General features: G+C 44.5%; 1 protein-coding gene across 14 annotated transcripts in view; it reads left to right on the forward strand.

Moving 5' to 3' along the window:
• Positions 1-13,755, forward strand: part of PDGFRA (platelet derived growth factor receptor alpha) — a 47,176-nt gene extending 33,421 nt beyond the window's left edge. For all 14 annotated transcript variants that reach the window (XM_067736021.1, XM_067736018.1, XM_067736010.1 and 11 more), the window contains 5 exons: positions 898-1,009; positions 2,100-2,199; positions 2,314-2,419; positions 3,721-3,962; positions 10,700-13,755. In XM_067736021.1, coding sequence (XP_067592122.1) covers positions 898-1,009; positions 2,100-2,199; positions 2,314-2,419; positions 3,721-3,962; positions 10,700-10,847 — 708 coding nt within the window. In that variant the 3' untranslated portion in view covers positions 10,848-13,755. The remainder of the gene's footprint in view (positions 1-897; positions 1,010-2,099; positions 2,200-2,313; positions 2,420-3,720; positions 3,963-10,699) is intronic.
• Positions 13,756-15,654: the final 1,899 nt, after the last annotated feature.

Below are 15,654 nucleotides of genomic sequence, written 5' to 3' on the forward strand. Positions count from 1 at the left end.
GCATCTCTGAAAGCAGGTGTTGCTTCCAGCCATTCAGTGCCCAGATTTTTAACACAGAGTCCATGACATTCATGAATGGGCTCCAGGGGTCAGTATGAAAAGCACAGGCTCTACAGACAGACTCCCTGGGTGTGAGCACCATCTCCAGCACCTACTAGTGTGGGAACTTGGGGCACGTTACTTGGCCATTCTGTACCTCGGTTTCCCTGTCTGTATCAGGGAAGTGACATTAGTACCTATCTCCTGAGTTACTGCAGAGTATTAGATCACTGGATTCATGTAAAATGCTTAGGACAGTGCCTGGCACATACAAAGCAGCCCGTAAGTGTTAGTCATTAATACATAAGTTGTGCATTTATTTCCAAGGAGAGCACCTCTTTTATCAAATTTTCAAATGGTGTCTACGACCCCTAAAATGTTAAAACCACTTGAGTTAATACATCTTAGAGGCACAGTTTCCTTAAAGATAGTCGTTCTGTCCTACACTTGAACCTTCTCCCCACTATTTCTTATAGTTCAAAAATGTAATTGGTTCTCGGGTCACTAGGTCTGTTCTTAATTTCGTTCCTAGGAAGACCTGAAAAGAGGGGACAGGTCCATTCAGAGCTCACGCTTTTGGGGTAGACATTCAGGATTAAATATCTTGGCATGTTATTCCTTGGAAGGGTGTAAGAGGCAGCAGTGACCATCCATCATTCATTAAATACATATTGAGCACCCACTAGGTGGCAGGCACTCTCCTGAGTGCCGAGAGTACAGAAGTGAACTAAAGAGACACTCCTGTGGGGCAAGGTTGCCAGTGCAAGCTATTAGCCCAGAGAGGACCCCTTTCTATTCCTGCTGCCGTAGATCATAGCTGCATCTGCTGGCTTTAACGTCCTCCCCGCTTCCCTGCAGACCTTTCTCCCGGTGAAGTGGATGGCTCCCGAGAGCATCTTCGACAACCTCTACACCACACTGAGCGACGTCTGGTCTTACGGCATTCTGCTCTGGGAGATCTTTTCCCTCGGTATGGGCCTGACATCTCTGCTTGTTTGGGTTGTTCTGGAACAACACTGGAAGGGAGATGCTGTGTTTGCCGAGCTCCAGGATGTAAACAATGTTAAGATACCTAGTGTGGGTCAGGTGCACTGCGGCCGATCCACACGTTGTGCACTTACGATGGCTAGTGTGTTTCCGAGCAGACCGAGAAGGGGTCTTGGGGAACTGTGCCCTCACCCCTGGCCTTTGCCCCACTTCTCCTCTGAGCTACATCAGAGGGACCGTCTCCTGCTGGAAATGCTCCCGATGACATTCACTCACCCGCTGCTTCTTCACCTTGGACTTTGGGTTAAGTGGGTTCACCAGTGGGGATTCGCCCTCCCTCACCTCATGGTGGTGGACACTCAGTGAAAGCAGTGCAGTGAGGGAAGGGGAATAGTGACTCCCTTCCTGGTCATCATTCTGGAGGAGAGAAACCTTCTAGTCATTCAGTAAGTCAGGCACCGGTTCCTGAAGAATACAGGTGCCCCGAGCTACCAGGTGAGGGCCCTGCGAGGGGGTGATTCACACCCCTGACTTCCAGACAGTTCACCTGGGGAGGTGAAGCTTACACATTTAATGATAAGCTGTGTGTTCCTGATTTAAAATTGTAATGGAAGCTCAGAGAACAGAGGAGTCCTGGAGTAGTTTTGGAAGGAAACTAAACTTGACCTGGCCTTGGCCACAAAAATGGGAAATGTTTCATGAATCCACTATTGTCCTGATGTGACAGTAAAGGGCTTTCCCTGCCCGTTCTCCTTTTTCGACCCTAGTTCATCCCTCCAGAGATGTCACTGTGGGTCACCCAAGTGTGTGGCCTAACTGAGTCTCGTATTCTGTGACAAACAGAGAATTATCTAGACATTTCAAGACTGCTGCCTTAATTATTTGAACATTTCGGATGGAAATGACTTTCCATTGGGCAAGGCTGTGAAATCAAGCAGATGATAACACTTAATTTCTTTGGAAGAACCGCTACTTCAAGGCGGGGATCCCCAAACATTTTCTAAAGGTGTCAAGTGTTTCAACAGTGTACCACACACTCGTCAGTCCTGGTCGTTTTCTTCTTGGGTCCTCAGGTGGTACGCCCTACCCTGGCATGGTGGTGGATTCTACTTTCTACAATAAGATCAAGAGTGGGTACCGGATGGCCAAGCCCGACCACGCCACCAGTGAAGTGTGAGGCCCCCCTTGCTATCCCGTGGGCCTGTGTTCATGCCCGGTGGGTCTATGGGGGTAGGGGGTGCCCTGACGTTCCTCCCTGTGCCCACTGTGAGTCCTGTGCTTCTCCAGCTACGAGATCATGGTGAAGTGCTGGAACAGTGAGCCAGAGAAGAGACCCTCCTTTTACCACCTGAGTGAGATTGTGGAGAATCTGCTGCCTGGACAATATAAAAAGGTTTGTCTGAGCCTCTTAAGATGGGTGAGTGGAAAGGAATGGGCAAAGGGAGGAGACAACAGCCGGTCATTGCACAGGAGAGCAGTACTGTTCAACACTATGTTAAAGGAGCATTTTCAAAGGAGGAAAAAGATGGTGTGATCCAGTGGCCGGGGCTTCAGGGAGTGCTCCCTGGGCCCTTGGTAGCAATGAGGAGTAGAAACCCTCCTCTTCCTGCACGGCTCCCTTTCATCCTGAGTGTGCGACACCTGTAAGCACTTCATTCTCCATATGCTTGAGTATCTGAAGCTACTGTGCAGTTAGAAGTCTCAGAGCACCCACAGCCATTAAATCGCTAATTTGAATGCACTTAAACCCATGCGAAATTGGCTTTTACCAGCCAACTGGAAGGAACAACCTCAGCTGTTATCTGTGGCTCCAGCTGGTTTTTTGTGGAATAGGAAGCATTGTTCAAAGGAACAAATGTAATTTCATGGAACCAAGCAGGATACGGTAATGAATGAAACAAATTTTTGCTGAGATGCTGAGAAGGAAGCCCAGACACACTTGTGTAATAAACTCAGTTTCTTAGATTCAGTCATCATGTAGGTTTTCCATACTTATTGCTTCTCTTCCTTCTTCTCGAGGAAGAGCAGTGTTAGCTGAACTGGAAGTTAAATACTTTTGTTTATCGATTATCTCACTGCCCCTTACAAGTGCCATAAGTGAGGCAGAAGGAAGGAAGGAAATTAACGATAGGAAAGTCAGAGACACTCTGGTTGGTGAAATTGTGTTGATGGGAACAGACTGGAACTATTGTTGAAAATGGGGTCTTTTTTATTTTATTTTTTATTTTATTTTTTTATTTTTATTTTTATTTTTTGGGGGGGTCTTTTTTAGATCAATGGTCCCTAAGTTTTGAATTACATTTCTCCAGTGTTTGGGGATTAGGAAGACTTCTGGTATGGTGCTCCCAGTGGAAGCCCTGTTCACCTCTTATTGGGACTCATCCAAGCCCTGGAGAGACTGTGTGATGGGGACCAGAAGGGTCCATGCTAGTCCCAGAGAAGGGAGTGTGTGTGTTTGGGGACGCAGTTGTAGCTACTGACTGAGAAGGGGTTCTTGGTATCTCAAGACCTACCAGCAGGAGATCTCTGCCACGGGTGGCCCTTTCTTCATGTTACACATCTCTGCAGAACAGTTAACACCTGACTCTCCTTCAGTTGTCAACAGTTAAAAAATAGTAAGCTCTGAGCATCTGTGTTCTTTTTTGCAGTTCTATCAGTAACCCTTGAGTAACTATGTGAAATGAACATTTGCAGAGTTATGAAAAGATCCACCTGGACTTCCTGAAGAGTGACCATCCCGCCGTGGCACGTATGCGCGTGGACTCCGACAATGCATACATTGGCGTCACCTACAAAAACGAGGAGGACAAGCTGAAGGACTGGGAGGGTGGCCTTGACGAGCAGAGGCTGAGCGCAGACAGTGGCTACATCATCCCTCTGCCTGACATCGACCCTGTTCCTGAAGAGGAAGACCTGGGCAAAAGGAACAGACACAGGTAGACACGAGACCTCAGCTTCCTGCCGAGCTCTCTCCCGTCCCCTCCCCCAGCACACCTGAAGGGGAGGAGCCATTGCCCCATTGTGAGGCCCTCCTGGTGCTGAATCTGTCCTGGGGGAGCCAGTGGCAGAACCCCCAGGGGTCTGTTTAGTTTTGAAAATGCTTCCCAGATGATTCTTTAAATTTTTTGTTTGTTTGTTTACTCAAATATAGTTGGCTTACAATATTATATTAGTGTCAAGTGTACAACATAGTGATTTGATATTTTTATAGATTATACACCATACAAAGTTATTATAAATTCTAGATTATTTCCCTATATGTGCTGTATATTACATCCCTGCGATTTATTTTTTTGCGGTATGCGGGCCTCTCACTGTTGTGGCCTCTCCCCGTTGTGGAGCACAGGCTCTGGATGCACAGGCTCAGCGGCCATGGCTCACGGGCCCAGCCGCTCTGCAGCATGTGGGATCTTCCCGGACTGGGTCAGGAACCCGCGTCCCCTGCATCGGCAGGCGGACTCCCAACCACTGCGCCACCAGGGAAGCCCCCTGTGATTTATTTATTTTATAACTGGTAGTTTGTACCTTTTAATCCCATTCACCTACTTTGCCCCTCTCCCCTCTGGTAACCACTAGTTTGTTCTCTGTGAGTCTGTTTTTGTTTTGTTTGTTAATTTGTTTTCTTTTTTTAGCTTGCACATATACATGAAAACATACAGTATTTGTCTTTGACTCATTTCACTAAGTGTAACACCCTCCAGGTCCATTCACGTTGTCACAGGTGGCAAGATTTCATTCTTTTTTATGGCTGAGTATTTCATTGTGTATATATACCATATCTTCCTTATCCATTCGTCGGTTGATGGGCACTTAGGTTGCTTCCATATCATGGCTATTGTAAATAATGCTGTTAAGAACACTGGGGTGCACATATCTTTCCGAATTAGTGTTTTCATCTTCTTTGGATAAATACCGAGAAGTGGAACTGCTGTGTCGTATGGTAGTTCTACTTTTAATTTTTTGAGGAACCTCCATATTGTTTTCCATAGTGGTTGCACCAATTTACATTCCCACTAACAATGTGCTAGGGTTTTCTTTTTTCCACATCCTCACCACCACTTGTTATTTCTTGTCTTTTTGATGATAGTCATTCTGACAGGCATGCCATGATATCTCATTGTGGTTTTGGTTTGCATTTCCCTGATGATTAGTGATGTTGAGCATCTTTTCATGTGCCTGTTGACCATCTGTATGCCTTCTTTGGAAAAATGCCTATTCAGGTCCTCTGCCCAATTTTTAATTGGATTGTTTGGGGTTTTTTGATATTGAGTTGTATGAGTTCTTTATGTATTTTGGTTATTAATCCCTTATCAGACATATTTTTGCAAATATCTTCTCTCATTTTCATTTTGTTATTGGTTTCCTTTGCTGTGCAAAAGGTTTGATCAGGTCCCATTTGCTTATTTTTGTTGTTGTTGCTCTTGGTTGAGGAGACAGGTCCAAAAACATATTGCTTAGACCAATGTCAAAGAGTGTACTGCCTATATTTGCTCCCTGGAGCTGGTGGAGGTCTGGGGCAGGAAGGGAAATGTTTCCCTGATGGAGAACCTTTGACTGAAGTCCTCAAGTAATTTGATCAAACTGACACAGCAACTATGATTACTGAAATAATATAAGCCTCTCTTGCTGGTTTTTTTCTTTTTTCTTTTCTTTTTTTTTTTTTTTTTTTTTGGTATGCGGACCTCTCACTGTTGTGGCCTCTCCCGTTGCGGAGCACAGGCTCCGGACGCGCGGGCTCAGCAGCCATGGCTCACGGGCCCAGCCGCTCCGCGGCATGTGGGACCTTCCCGGACCGGGGCACGAACCCGTGTCCCCTGCATCGGCAGGCGGACTCTCAACCACTGCGCCACCAGGGAAGCCCCTTTTTTCTTTTCTTTTTTGGCCCCACAGCATGTGGGTGGGATCTTGTGGAATCTTAGTTCCCCGACCAGGGATCTAACCCACATCCCCTGCAGTGGAAGCTTGGAGTCTTAACCACTGGACTGCCGGAGAAATCCTTCTTCCTGTTTTCTTATTTAGTTTCTTAATTCAAACTGAGGAGAAAATTGAGAGGCAGGCTGTACTGGGCTATTTGACGCTACATCAGTGGTTTCATTTATTCATTCATTCATTCGTGCTACATTGGGTCTTTGTTGTTGTGCCTGGGATTTCTCTAATTGTGGAGAGCGGGGGCTACTCTTCATTGTGGTGCACGGGCTTCTCATTGCGGTGGCTTCTCTTGTTGCAGAGCATGGGTTCTAGGCGTGTGGGTTTCAGTAGTTGTGGCACACGGGCTTAGCTGCTCCGCGGCATGTGGGATCTTCCCCACCCAGGGCTCAAACCCATGTTCCCAGCATTGGCAGGCAGATTCGTAACCACTGCGCCACCAGGGAAGTCCCCATCAGCGGTTTTAAACCCTGGCTGCAAGTTGGAGCCACCTGGGGAGATTTGATAACTACTGCTATACAAGCCTCACCCAGGCCAACAAATGATAATCTCTGGGAGTGAAGCACAAGCACTCTCTGGCTGATTTGTTCTTTCTTTCTTTCTAACTTTGTATTATGGAAGATTTCTAACGTGCATAATTCAAACAGTATAGTGAACTGTCAGGCACCCACCACTCAACTTCAGTGTTGATGAACCCATGACCTGTCTGCTTGCGTAGCCATATCTACTCCTCCTCTACCACTTCCCTCTGGATTATTTTGAAGCAGCTCCTAGACATCATATCATTTCACCCATAATATTTTAGCATACATCTCAAAAAGATAAGGGCTCTATTTTAAAAAATAACTATAGTTATTAAAAATAACTACAGTACCATTATTTCACCCCCCAAATTGACAATAAATAGTTAAAAGCATCCGATATCCAGTCAGTGTTCAAATTTCCTTGATTCTCTCATAAATATTATTTTACATTTAGTTTGTTCTGTTCAAGACCCAAATGAGAGTCACACATTGACTTTGGTTGATAGAGCTCTATAAGTTCGTTCTGCCTCTTTTAGCCCCCTTGCATATTGTTTGTGTAAAAACCAGAGCATTTGCCTGTAGAGTTCCCACATTCAGAATTTTGCTGCTTGCATTACTGTTGTGAGTTTTATCATATGCTTCTGTCTCCTATATTTGTTGGAAATTGGTAGTTAGTCTGGAGGCTTGATCTGACTCAGTAGATTTTTGGTAAGTGTGCTTCAAAGATGATGCGCGGTGTACAGGAGGTACATGCTGTACCGTTGTCTCTTTCTGTGACAATAGCAGCCACTGGTGATCATACCTAGACCCATTAAGTTATTACCAACGTGATGCTAATGCACAGCCAGCACTAGAACCATTGGTTTGTATGGTCCAGGGGGAGGGGCCATGCCCCACTTCCTTGCTCTCTTTGCATAACCCTTGGACAGAGGCAGGAGAAGGTAGGTGGTGATAGTGGCCCCAAGTTCAAGGTCCAAGTTGCTTATGAGTTTCTCTCTTTCTCTCTTCATTCAGGATATTGCTGTCTCTTTCTCATTCAGTTGAATACATATAAATATTTAGGCAGAAGCACATGACATTATTATTTTGGAGGCTTATAACTGTGACCTCTCTCAACCAATTTAGGTGTAAGATATAGACAGCCCTTGTTTATGTGTATGCACCAGGTAATTTTAAAAATATAGTTTTTATTTGTTTTTGTGATGCGATTTGGAGATGGGAAAAAGTGAGCTGTCTGACTTACCTTTCTGTTTATCCTCTGCTCAGAACAATTTTTAAAGGTGTTTATGTTCCTTTAGTAAACACTGTTTCTCCAAGTTTTGGGTAGTTTTTGTAGAACTTCTTGGGGGTGGGAAGAAGGTTGAACAGTGGGTCTTGGAGTGCTCACTATACCCCAGATCTGTCATCCATTTGGTTACTTTGTGTTTGAGGGCCCTGAATATTTCAACTGTAAAAAAGGGTTCTGCTTCTAAATAAAGTTAGAAAATCACTTTGGGATAAATAACATAAGAAAGGTGCCAAGAACTGTTCTAGGGGTACACAAGGCTGGACTTCAGAATTTGACATGTATTCCACAGAGAGAGCAATTCTAGTTGGTAGGTAGTTGTTGTATTAAAAAACTGGGACTTCTGTAAGGGTGATACATTTGGTTTTCTCTGAATCACACAAAGTATGTCCCAAATGATTACACTAGGTCAGCGAGACTGTGGCCCTGACAGGTGGGCTGAGATGGTGAGTGTCTTAGCTTGTGCTGCCTTAACACAGTACCACAGACTAAGGGGCTTAAACAACAGGAATTTCTCACAGTTCTGGAAGCTGGAAATTCAAGATCAAGGTGTTGGCAGGTTTGGTTTCTCCCAAGGCCTCTCTCCTTGGCTTGCACATGGCCACCTTCTTGCTGTGTCCTCACATGGGCTTTTTCTGTTTGTGCATCTCTGGTGTCTCTTCTTATAAGGACACCAATCCTACTGGGCTAGGGCCCCATCCTTATGACTTCATTTAACCTTAATTACCTCCTTAAAGGCCCTGTCTCCACATTTTTCACATTGGGGGTTGGGGCTTCAACATATGACTTTGGTGGGATACAATTCAGCCCATAAAAGATGGGGGATTCCAGATCTGGGATGCTCTGGGTGTAGGCGGGCAGGAGTGAGCATGGTGGTCTTGTGGAACACCCTCCTCAGGCTCAGGATGCTTGGCCTTGGGAGGCGAGTGGGCCTGAGAAAGAAAGGGCCTTGCTGTAGAGGACTTGGGGATGCTAGGTCAGAGCCTATCAGGAGTCAGGTCCTGGGCTACAAGATGAGCACTGTGGCTTGGGAACCAGAAATAAGCCCAGTCATCAGCATTAGGAACCCCCGTCCGTGAAGCCTGATGAGCAGCAAGGATGATGTGGTGCTGAGTCTTGGTGGAAGCTAGCTTCTTCTGTGCCCACAGTCCAGCCATTGGCCAAGGTCCCGGGAACTGGGTTTGGCCTCTTGGGGAGAGAGGCTGCCAGGACTAGATGGTTATTAAGACCAGCCAAGTGGACTAGGATTCACAGTGAGGCTTTAGGATCAGGGTATAAGTGGGGAGGGAAGTTGGAGTACAGACTAGGAACTGAGCAAAAGCTCAGTCTTAAGGAAGGGCCCAATCTGGAGGGTTATGAAGGGGAACTCAGTCCAGTAGCCCCATAGGTTCAAAGAGCTCTCTGGGCCACCGGGGCCCCACGGTGGAGGGTAGCAGACTGTTTCCCGTGGGCTTCTATTGGCCAGGCTTGGTTCTCTACTTGGAAACTGATACGGAAAGGAGGGGAGAGAGCCTCTTTTTTGGTGTGCATGTGTGAGACTCCGTCATGTGGCCACCCAGCTGATGGTATGGCTTCTATGCCGTGTGTGTAGCATGGTGCTGCAGCCTCGCCATGAGGAGGTGAAGCTGTGGTCCTGCCTATCAGCAGGTGATAATCTGCTTGGAGCTAAAAGAGATACATGAAAATTTAGCAACACAGGGTAGGATAACAGTAAGAGAGTAAGAGTTCAGAGAAGGGAAGACAGGCAATAGTGACAGTCTGGAGACCCTAGAGAATATTTTCTAAAAATTTTTGTGAAAAATTTTAAGTGTCCAGAAAAATTCTAAGAATATATCTACCACTTAGATTTAGCTGTTGTTAACACTGTATCACATTTGCTTTACCTATATATTATATATATAATATACATATATATGGTAGGTGTTGTGTGTATCACAAACATACACTCATACTTTTTTTCTTGCTAAGTCACCTGAAACAAAGTCATTTGAAATTCCAGCACACGTCTCCTAAGAATAAGGAGACTCCTACATAACCATAATAGCATGGCCACACATGAGAAAATTGACAACTATTCCTTGATATCATCTAATATCCGGGCCCTATTCAAATTCAGAGTTTGGATAACAGCAACAATAATCATAACTAACATTTATCGAGCGCTTATTATGTGCTAGGTACTCTACTCAGTGCTGTATGGTTATTGCCTTACTGCTGTATTTAATCTCCCTAACAAACAGGAATATTGTCAGGCACTGTTGTCATCTCATTTTATAGGCAAGGGAACAAGTTCAGGAGGTTAAGGGACTTGTGTGAAGTCCCACAGCTGGTAAGTGGTGGACCATTCCACATCTAAGGCTGTCTGTCTCTAGAACTCCCTTCTCAGACGCTACTCTAGTAAGTAAAGAGCCTTCACCTGGGCCTTTAGGACTCAAGGGGGGATTGGATGTAAGAGGAGGGGAAGGAGGGCATGCCTGGGGCGTGGGGTGAAATCCTGAGATCACAGTTTGGACGTTCAGGAGCTTTCAGGGCTAGCAAGTGACTGACCCGGCTGCACTTTGCCCCAATTTCATCCCTCTGCTTTTTCTTCCCCAGGTCTTTTGATCGGGCATTGCTTCTTTTCTCTTCCACTGGGGTTGAGTAGGGAAAATAGAAATTGTCACAGCTTGTTAGCAACTTTGATGGAGGATCTGGCAGAAGAGAAGGGAAGCTGAAGTGTGGAGATGACCTGTGGATCTGGGTTTTCCATACGGCCCACTGCAGTGTGATGGGGGCTGCGTCTGGCTTGGTGGCAAAATCTTGCCCAGCTGGGTAGCCTGGGTTTGAATGCCAAAGGATGTTGCAGGAAGAGCTCCTTTGCTTTGGGGGGCCACCTTGGAAATGCCCCCATGGTCTAGTTGGTCTGACTGTGATCTTTTCTATTCTTTCCCCTCTCCAGCTCGCAGACCTCTGAAGAGAGTGCCATTGAGACAGGTTCCAGCAGTTCTACCTTCATCAAGAGAGAGGATGAGACCATCGAGGACATCGACATGATGGACGACATTGGCATAGACTCCTCGGACCTGGTGGAAGACAGCTTCCTGTAACTGGCAGATTCGGAGGGGACCTTCCACTCCTGGAACCAACTTGGATCCTTTTAAGAAAACCACTTTACTGCAATGCAAAGTTTGAGGGGAGGACTTGGATGATGTGTAAAGAGAAGTTCCCAGCCAAGGGCCTCAGGGAACCTTCTAAATACGAATGAATGGGATATTCTGAAATGAACTTTTTTGTTGTGGCCTCTGGCAATGCTTCAGTAGCATCTCATTGGCATGTGAAGTATGGAGGTAGATGGACAAGGAGATAACGGGCCACAGGAGACAAACTTTGCGATTCAGGGGCATTGGTGAGATTCCAACGTACACAACTTTTACTGCAACAAAACTCCAGCATTGTAATTATGTAAATAACTCTAACCAAGGATGTGTTTTGATTTGTATTAACTATCTTCTCTGGACTTCTGGAGAGACCACTCAGTCCACCCATGTACTTCACGCTTGAAACCTGGTATCAGCTGCTGTTGGACTTTCTTATGAAGTACATGCAAAACCACTTTTGAACCTTAAAAGGTACTGGTACTATAGCATTTTACATTTTTTTTTTTTAGTGTTGAGGAGATAAAAGATAATAATTAACCAACTTTGTTTATTAGATTTGGGTCATTTATAAGCCCGACAACTCATTTTCATATTGTAATCTACGTTTATAATAATGCTACTGTTATCAGTAACGCTAAATGTGTAATATGTAACACGTTTTCCCTACAGAAAAAGCACAATTTAAAAAAAATCCTTACTAAGTAGGTGACAAGTTTGACAGTTTTTGACATTTATATTAAATAACATGTTTCTCTATAAAATATGATTATAGCTTTAGTGGATTAAATTTAGTTGAACATAGAGAACAAAGTAAGAGTAGTGTCTTCCAGCAAGTCAGAGTTTTTAACTATGTACTGAATAGTTCCCTAATCCATTGTACTAAAAGCAATTAACTGCCCTTTGAAGTAATGCGATTTGGAATAAATAAACAAAACCCCTAAATCCTAAATGTTCTCAATATTAAGGCATGAGTCTCTGCCTAACATGACTTCTCATATTATTACCCAGTGGAAAAAGTAATCATCAGCAAAAAGACTGGATTTGCAGAGATTTTGTTTTCATGCCTGGTGATAATTCTGGTGGATCTCAACACATAGATATTTTAAATTCTGCGAACCCTGAAAAAGTCAGAAGTATGCCCTGAACAGGAGCCCCCTTCCTTACCCCCAGGAGGAATAGTTTGGAACTCTGAGACAATAAAGGCATTGTTTAGTGAAGGCTGTGTATGCCATAGCCTGGATCCTTGGTCCCCATATGGAACCGGCAACCAGAATCATGAGATTCTATGTCCCCATCTGAGAGATTCTGAATTAATTAGGTCTGGGGGAGCAGAGACCTGTATTTTTATAAACATCCTGGCTGTTCTGATCAGCCAGATTTGGGGAACACCGGCGTAGATGACAGGAAGTTGCCATGGGAAAAAAATAATTGGAAATAGAAATCAACCACGTAGGAAGCCTCCATTTAAATCTTTGGCTCTGGGTCAGTGACATTTAATGCCATATATCTGGCAATTGCCACACTTAATTTAATATCACAGTCTTAGCTGAGACTGAGCAAGCCAAGTCTTGGTTTAGTAGATCTCACTGCATGGGGAACTGAACCCCCTCCCCACCAGTTTCCCGCCAAAAGGCATGTACAAAAATGATGCAATTCAGTGTACCAAGTCTCTGTATGACCAGGTCACTATTTTGGTGAAAAAATTTTTTTTAAGTTTTACTGATACTTTGGGGTTAGAGGGGAGGACAGATTGTCACATCCATCCAGATTGTCAAACCGGTTGTTGTGGGTTCATTGGCATTCTGTGCGATACCACTTAATTGCTGACACCATATGAATGAAACATGGGCTGTGATTACTGCAATCACTGTGCGTACTCGTGGCAGGTGATGCTTTGGAAGATGTAGAAGCAATAACAAGGTACTTGACTACCTACTGGTGTAATCTCAATGCAAGCCCCACCTTTTTCATGGTAAGTGTGAAGACTGAGCCAGATTGGCCAATTTAAAAAGAAAACCTGACTAGGTTCTGTAGAGCCAATTGGACTTGAAATACGTTTGTGTTTCTAGGATCACAGCTCAAGCACTCTGTTTATCGCTCCCTGTTTATCATACAGCCTCCTTTGTTGGTGCTTTGCATTTTGATGTCCTTTGAGTCTTGCATGACATCATGAGGCTGGATGAAAATTCTCAGACCAGCAGGATCTAGTCCTGACAAATGCTGTCACCTGAGTTTGTATGTGGCTGCATTTTTTTTTTTTCTCTCTTAAATAGTGTTTTCAGTGTATGACAGATTTGTTTCCTTTCTGGCCTCCTGCAAAGACCCCAGATGAAAATTTGTCAATCCTTCCTGCTTTCTATTTTTATGAAGACAATCAAAGTTGGCCTGAGAAACACAATTTGTGACTTTTTAAATGATTGATTATGTCCTTAAAATGTGGTCTGCCAATCTGTACAAAATGGTCCTATTTTTGTGAAGAGGGACGTGAGATAAAATGATGTTATACATCAATATGTATATATGTATTTCTATATAGACTTGGAGAATACTGCCAAAACATTTATGACAAGCTGTATCACTGCCTTTGTTTATATTTTTTTAACTGTGATATTCCCCACAGGCACATTAACTGTTGCACTTTTGAATGTCCAAAATTTATATTTTAGAAATAATAAAGAGAAAAATACGTAAATGTTCCCAAAACGGTGGTGTGGTGAATGTTGGAGAACTAACTCGATAGGAAGAGTCTACCGATACAATTGTATTACAAATTGCCCCGTTCATGTTTTTGTTTTAAAACGTGTAAATGAAGATCTTTATATTTCAATAAATGAGATATATATATAATTTTAAATTATGCTAAGGTTTTAGCATTTTTGTCTTTAGTTTAACCATAAATTAAACCAATCCTGTTTAATTTACTTTAGTGACGTTCTAGTAGGACTCTGTATTATGGTTTTAATGAAACCAATAGAAAATTCTAGTTTCAAGCATTATTTGAGGTCGTTAGTTCTCAGAACCAGCATTTGGCTTAAAGATGACTGGCACCTAGCTCATCTTTGATCCTGTCTATTGTTTGTTATAGTAGCATTTTGTGCATTTTCCCCTGCACAAGGAATACAAGACTGCATTTACTCTGGACCCGGTTCAAACATTGTTCAAGTACGTAAAATAAAAGGTTAAAGTCTTTTTTCACTGTATCTTCTTCCCTGTCCCTGTCCCATTTCCCAGAGGAAGAACTGCATCTTTTTTGCGTGTTCTTTTATCCTTTCAGCCCCCTTTTTGTTCATCTGCTTATATACATATATACACATCTCTACTTTGCTTTATATTTTACCTAAATGGGGTTGTACTTTATGTAATGCTTTGTAATGTGCTTTGTTCTTTCTTTTTAATAGACTTAATTTTTTTTAGAGCAGTTTTAAGTTCATAGCAAAATCGAGCAAAGGTACAGAGATTTCCCTCATACGCCCCCGTACATTCACCACCTCTCCCATTATCACCATCCCCCACAGAGTGGTACCTTTGTTACCTACATTGACACATCATTATCACCAGAGTCCACAGTGCTTCTTCTCTTTAAGTGCTATCTTTTAGAGATCTCTGTCACAAGTATATATAGGTAAACCTTCCTAATTTTTTATCAGCTGCATAGTATCCTATTGTGTAAATATACCATAATTTATGCAATCTCGTTCCTATAGATAGATTTATAGTTTCCAATCCTTTGCTGTTAAAATGACTTCATGGACTTCCCTGGTGGCGCAGTGTTTAAGAATCCTCCTGCCAATGCAGGGGACACGGGTTTGAGCCCTGGTCTGGGAAGATCCCACATGCTGCAGAGCAACTAAGCCCATGCACCACAACTACTGAGCCTGCGCTCTAGAGCCCATGAGCACAACTACTGAGCCTGTAGGCCACAACTCCTGAAGCCTGCGTGCCTAGAGCCCGTGCTCTGCAACAAGAGAAGCCACCGCAATGAGAGGCCCGTGCACCGCAACGAAGAGTAGCCCCTGCTCACTTCAACTGGAGAAAGCCCGCGCACAGTAACAAAGGCCCAACGCAGTCAAAAATAAATAAAATAAAATAAATAAAATAGAGGGAGGGGCTTCCCTGGTGGTGCAGTGGTTGAGAGTCTGCCTGCCGATGCAGGGGACACGGGTTTGTGCCCCTGTCCGGGAAGATCCCACATGCCGCGGAGCAGCTGGGCCCGTGAGCCATGACCGCTGAGCCTGCGCGTCGGGAGCCTGTGCTCCGCAACGGGACAGGCCACAACAGTAAGAGGCCCGCATACCGCAAAAAAAAAAAAAAAAAAAAAAAAAAAAAAAATAGAGGGAGGAGCTTCAAGATGGCGGAAGAGTAAGATACGGAGATCACCTTCCTCCCCACAAATACATTGGAAATATATCTACATGTGGAACAACTCCTACAGAACACCTACTGAATGCTGGCAGAAGACTTCAGACCTCCCAAAAGGCAAGAAACTCCCCACGTACCTGGGTAGGGCAAAAGAAAAAAGAAAAAACAGAGACAAAAGGATAGGGACGGGACCCGCACCAGTGGGAGGGAGCTGTGAAGGAGGAAAGGTTCCCACACACTAGGAGCCCCTTGGCGGGCGGAGACTGCGGGTGGCGGAGGGGGGAGCTTCGGCGCCGCGGAGGAGAGCGCAGCCACACGGGGGCGGAGGGCAAAGCGGGGAGATTCTCGCACAGAGGATCAGGGCCGACCGGCACTCACCAGCCCGAGAGGCTTGTCT

The sequence above is a fragment of the Pseudorca crassidens genome, chromosome 4 (assembly GCF_039906515.1).
Source record: "Pseudorca crassidens isolate mPseCra1 chromosome 4, mPseCra1.hap1, whole genome shotgun sequence".
Lineage (NCBI taxonomy): Eukaryota > Metazoa > Chordata > Mammalia > Artiodactyla > Delphinidae > Pseudorca > Pseudorca crassidens.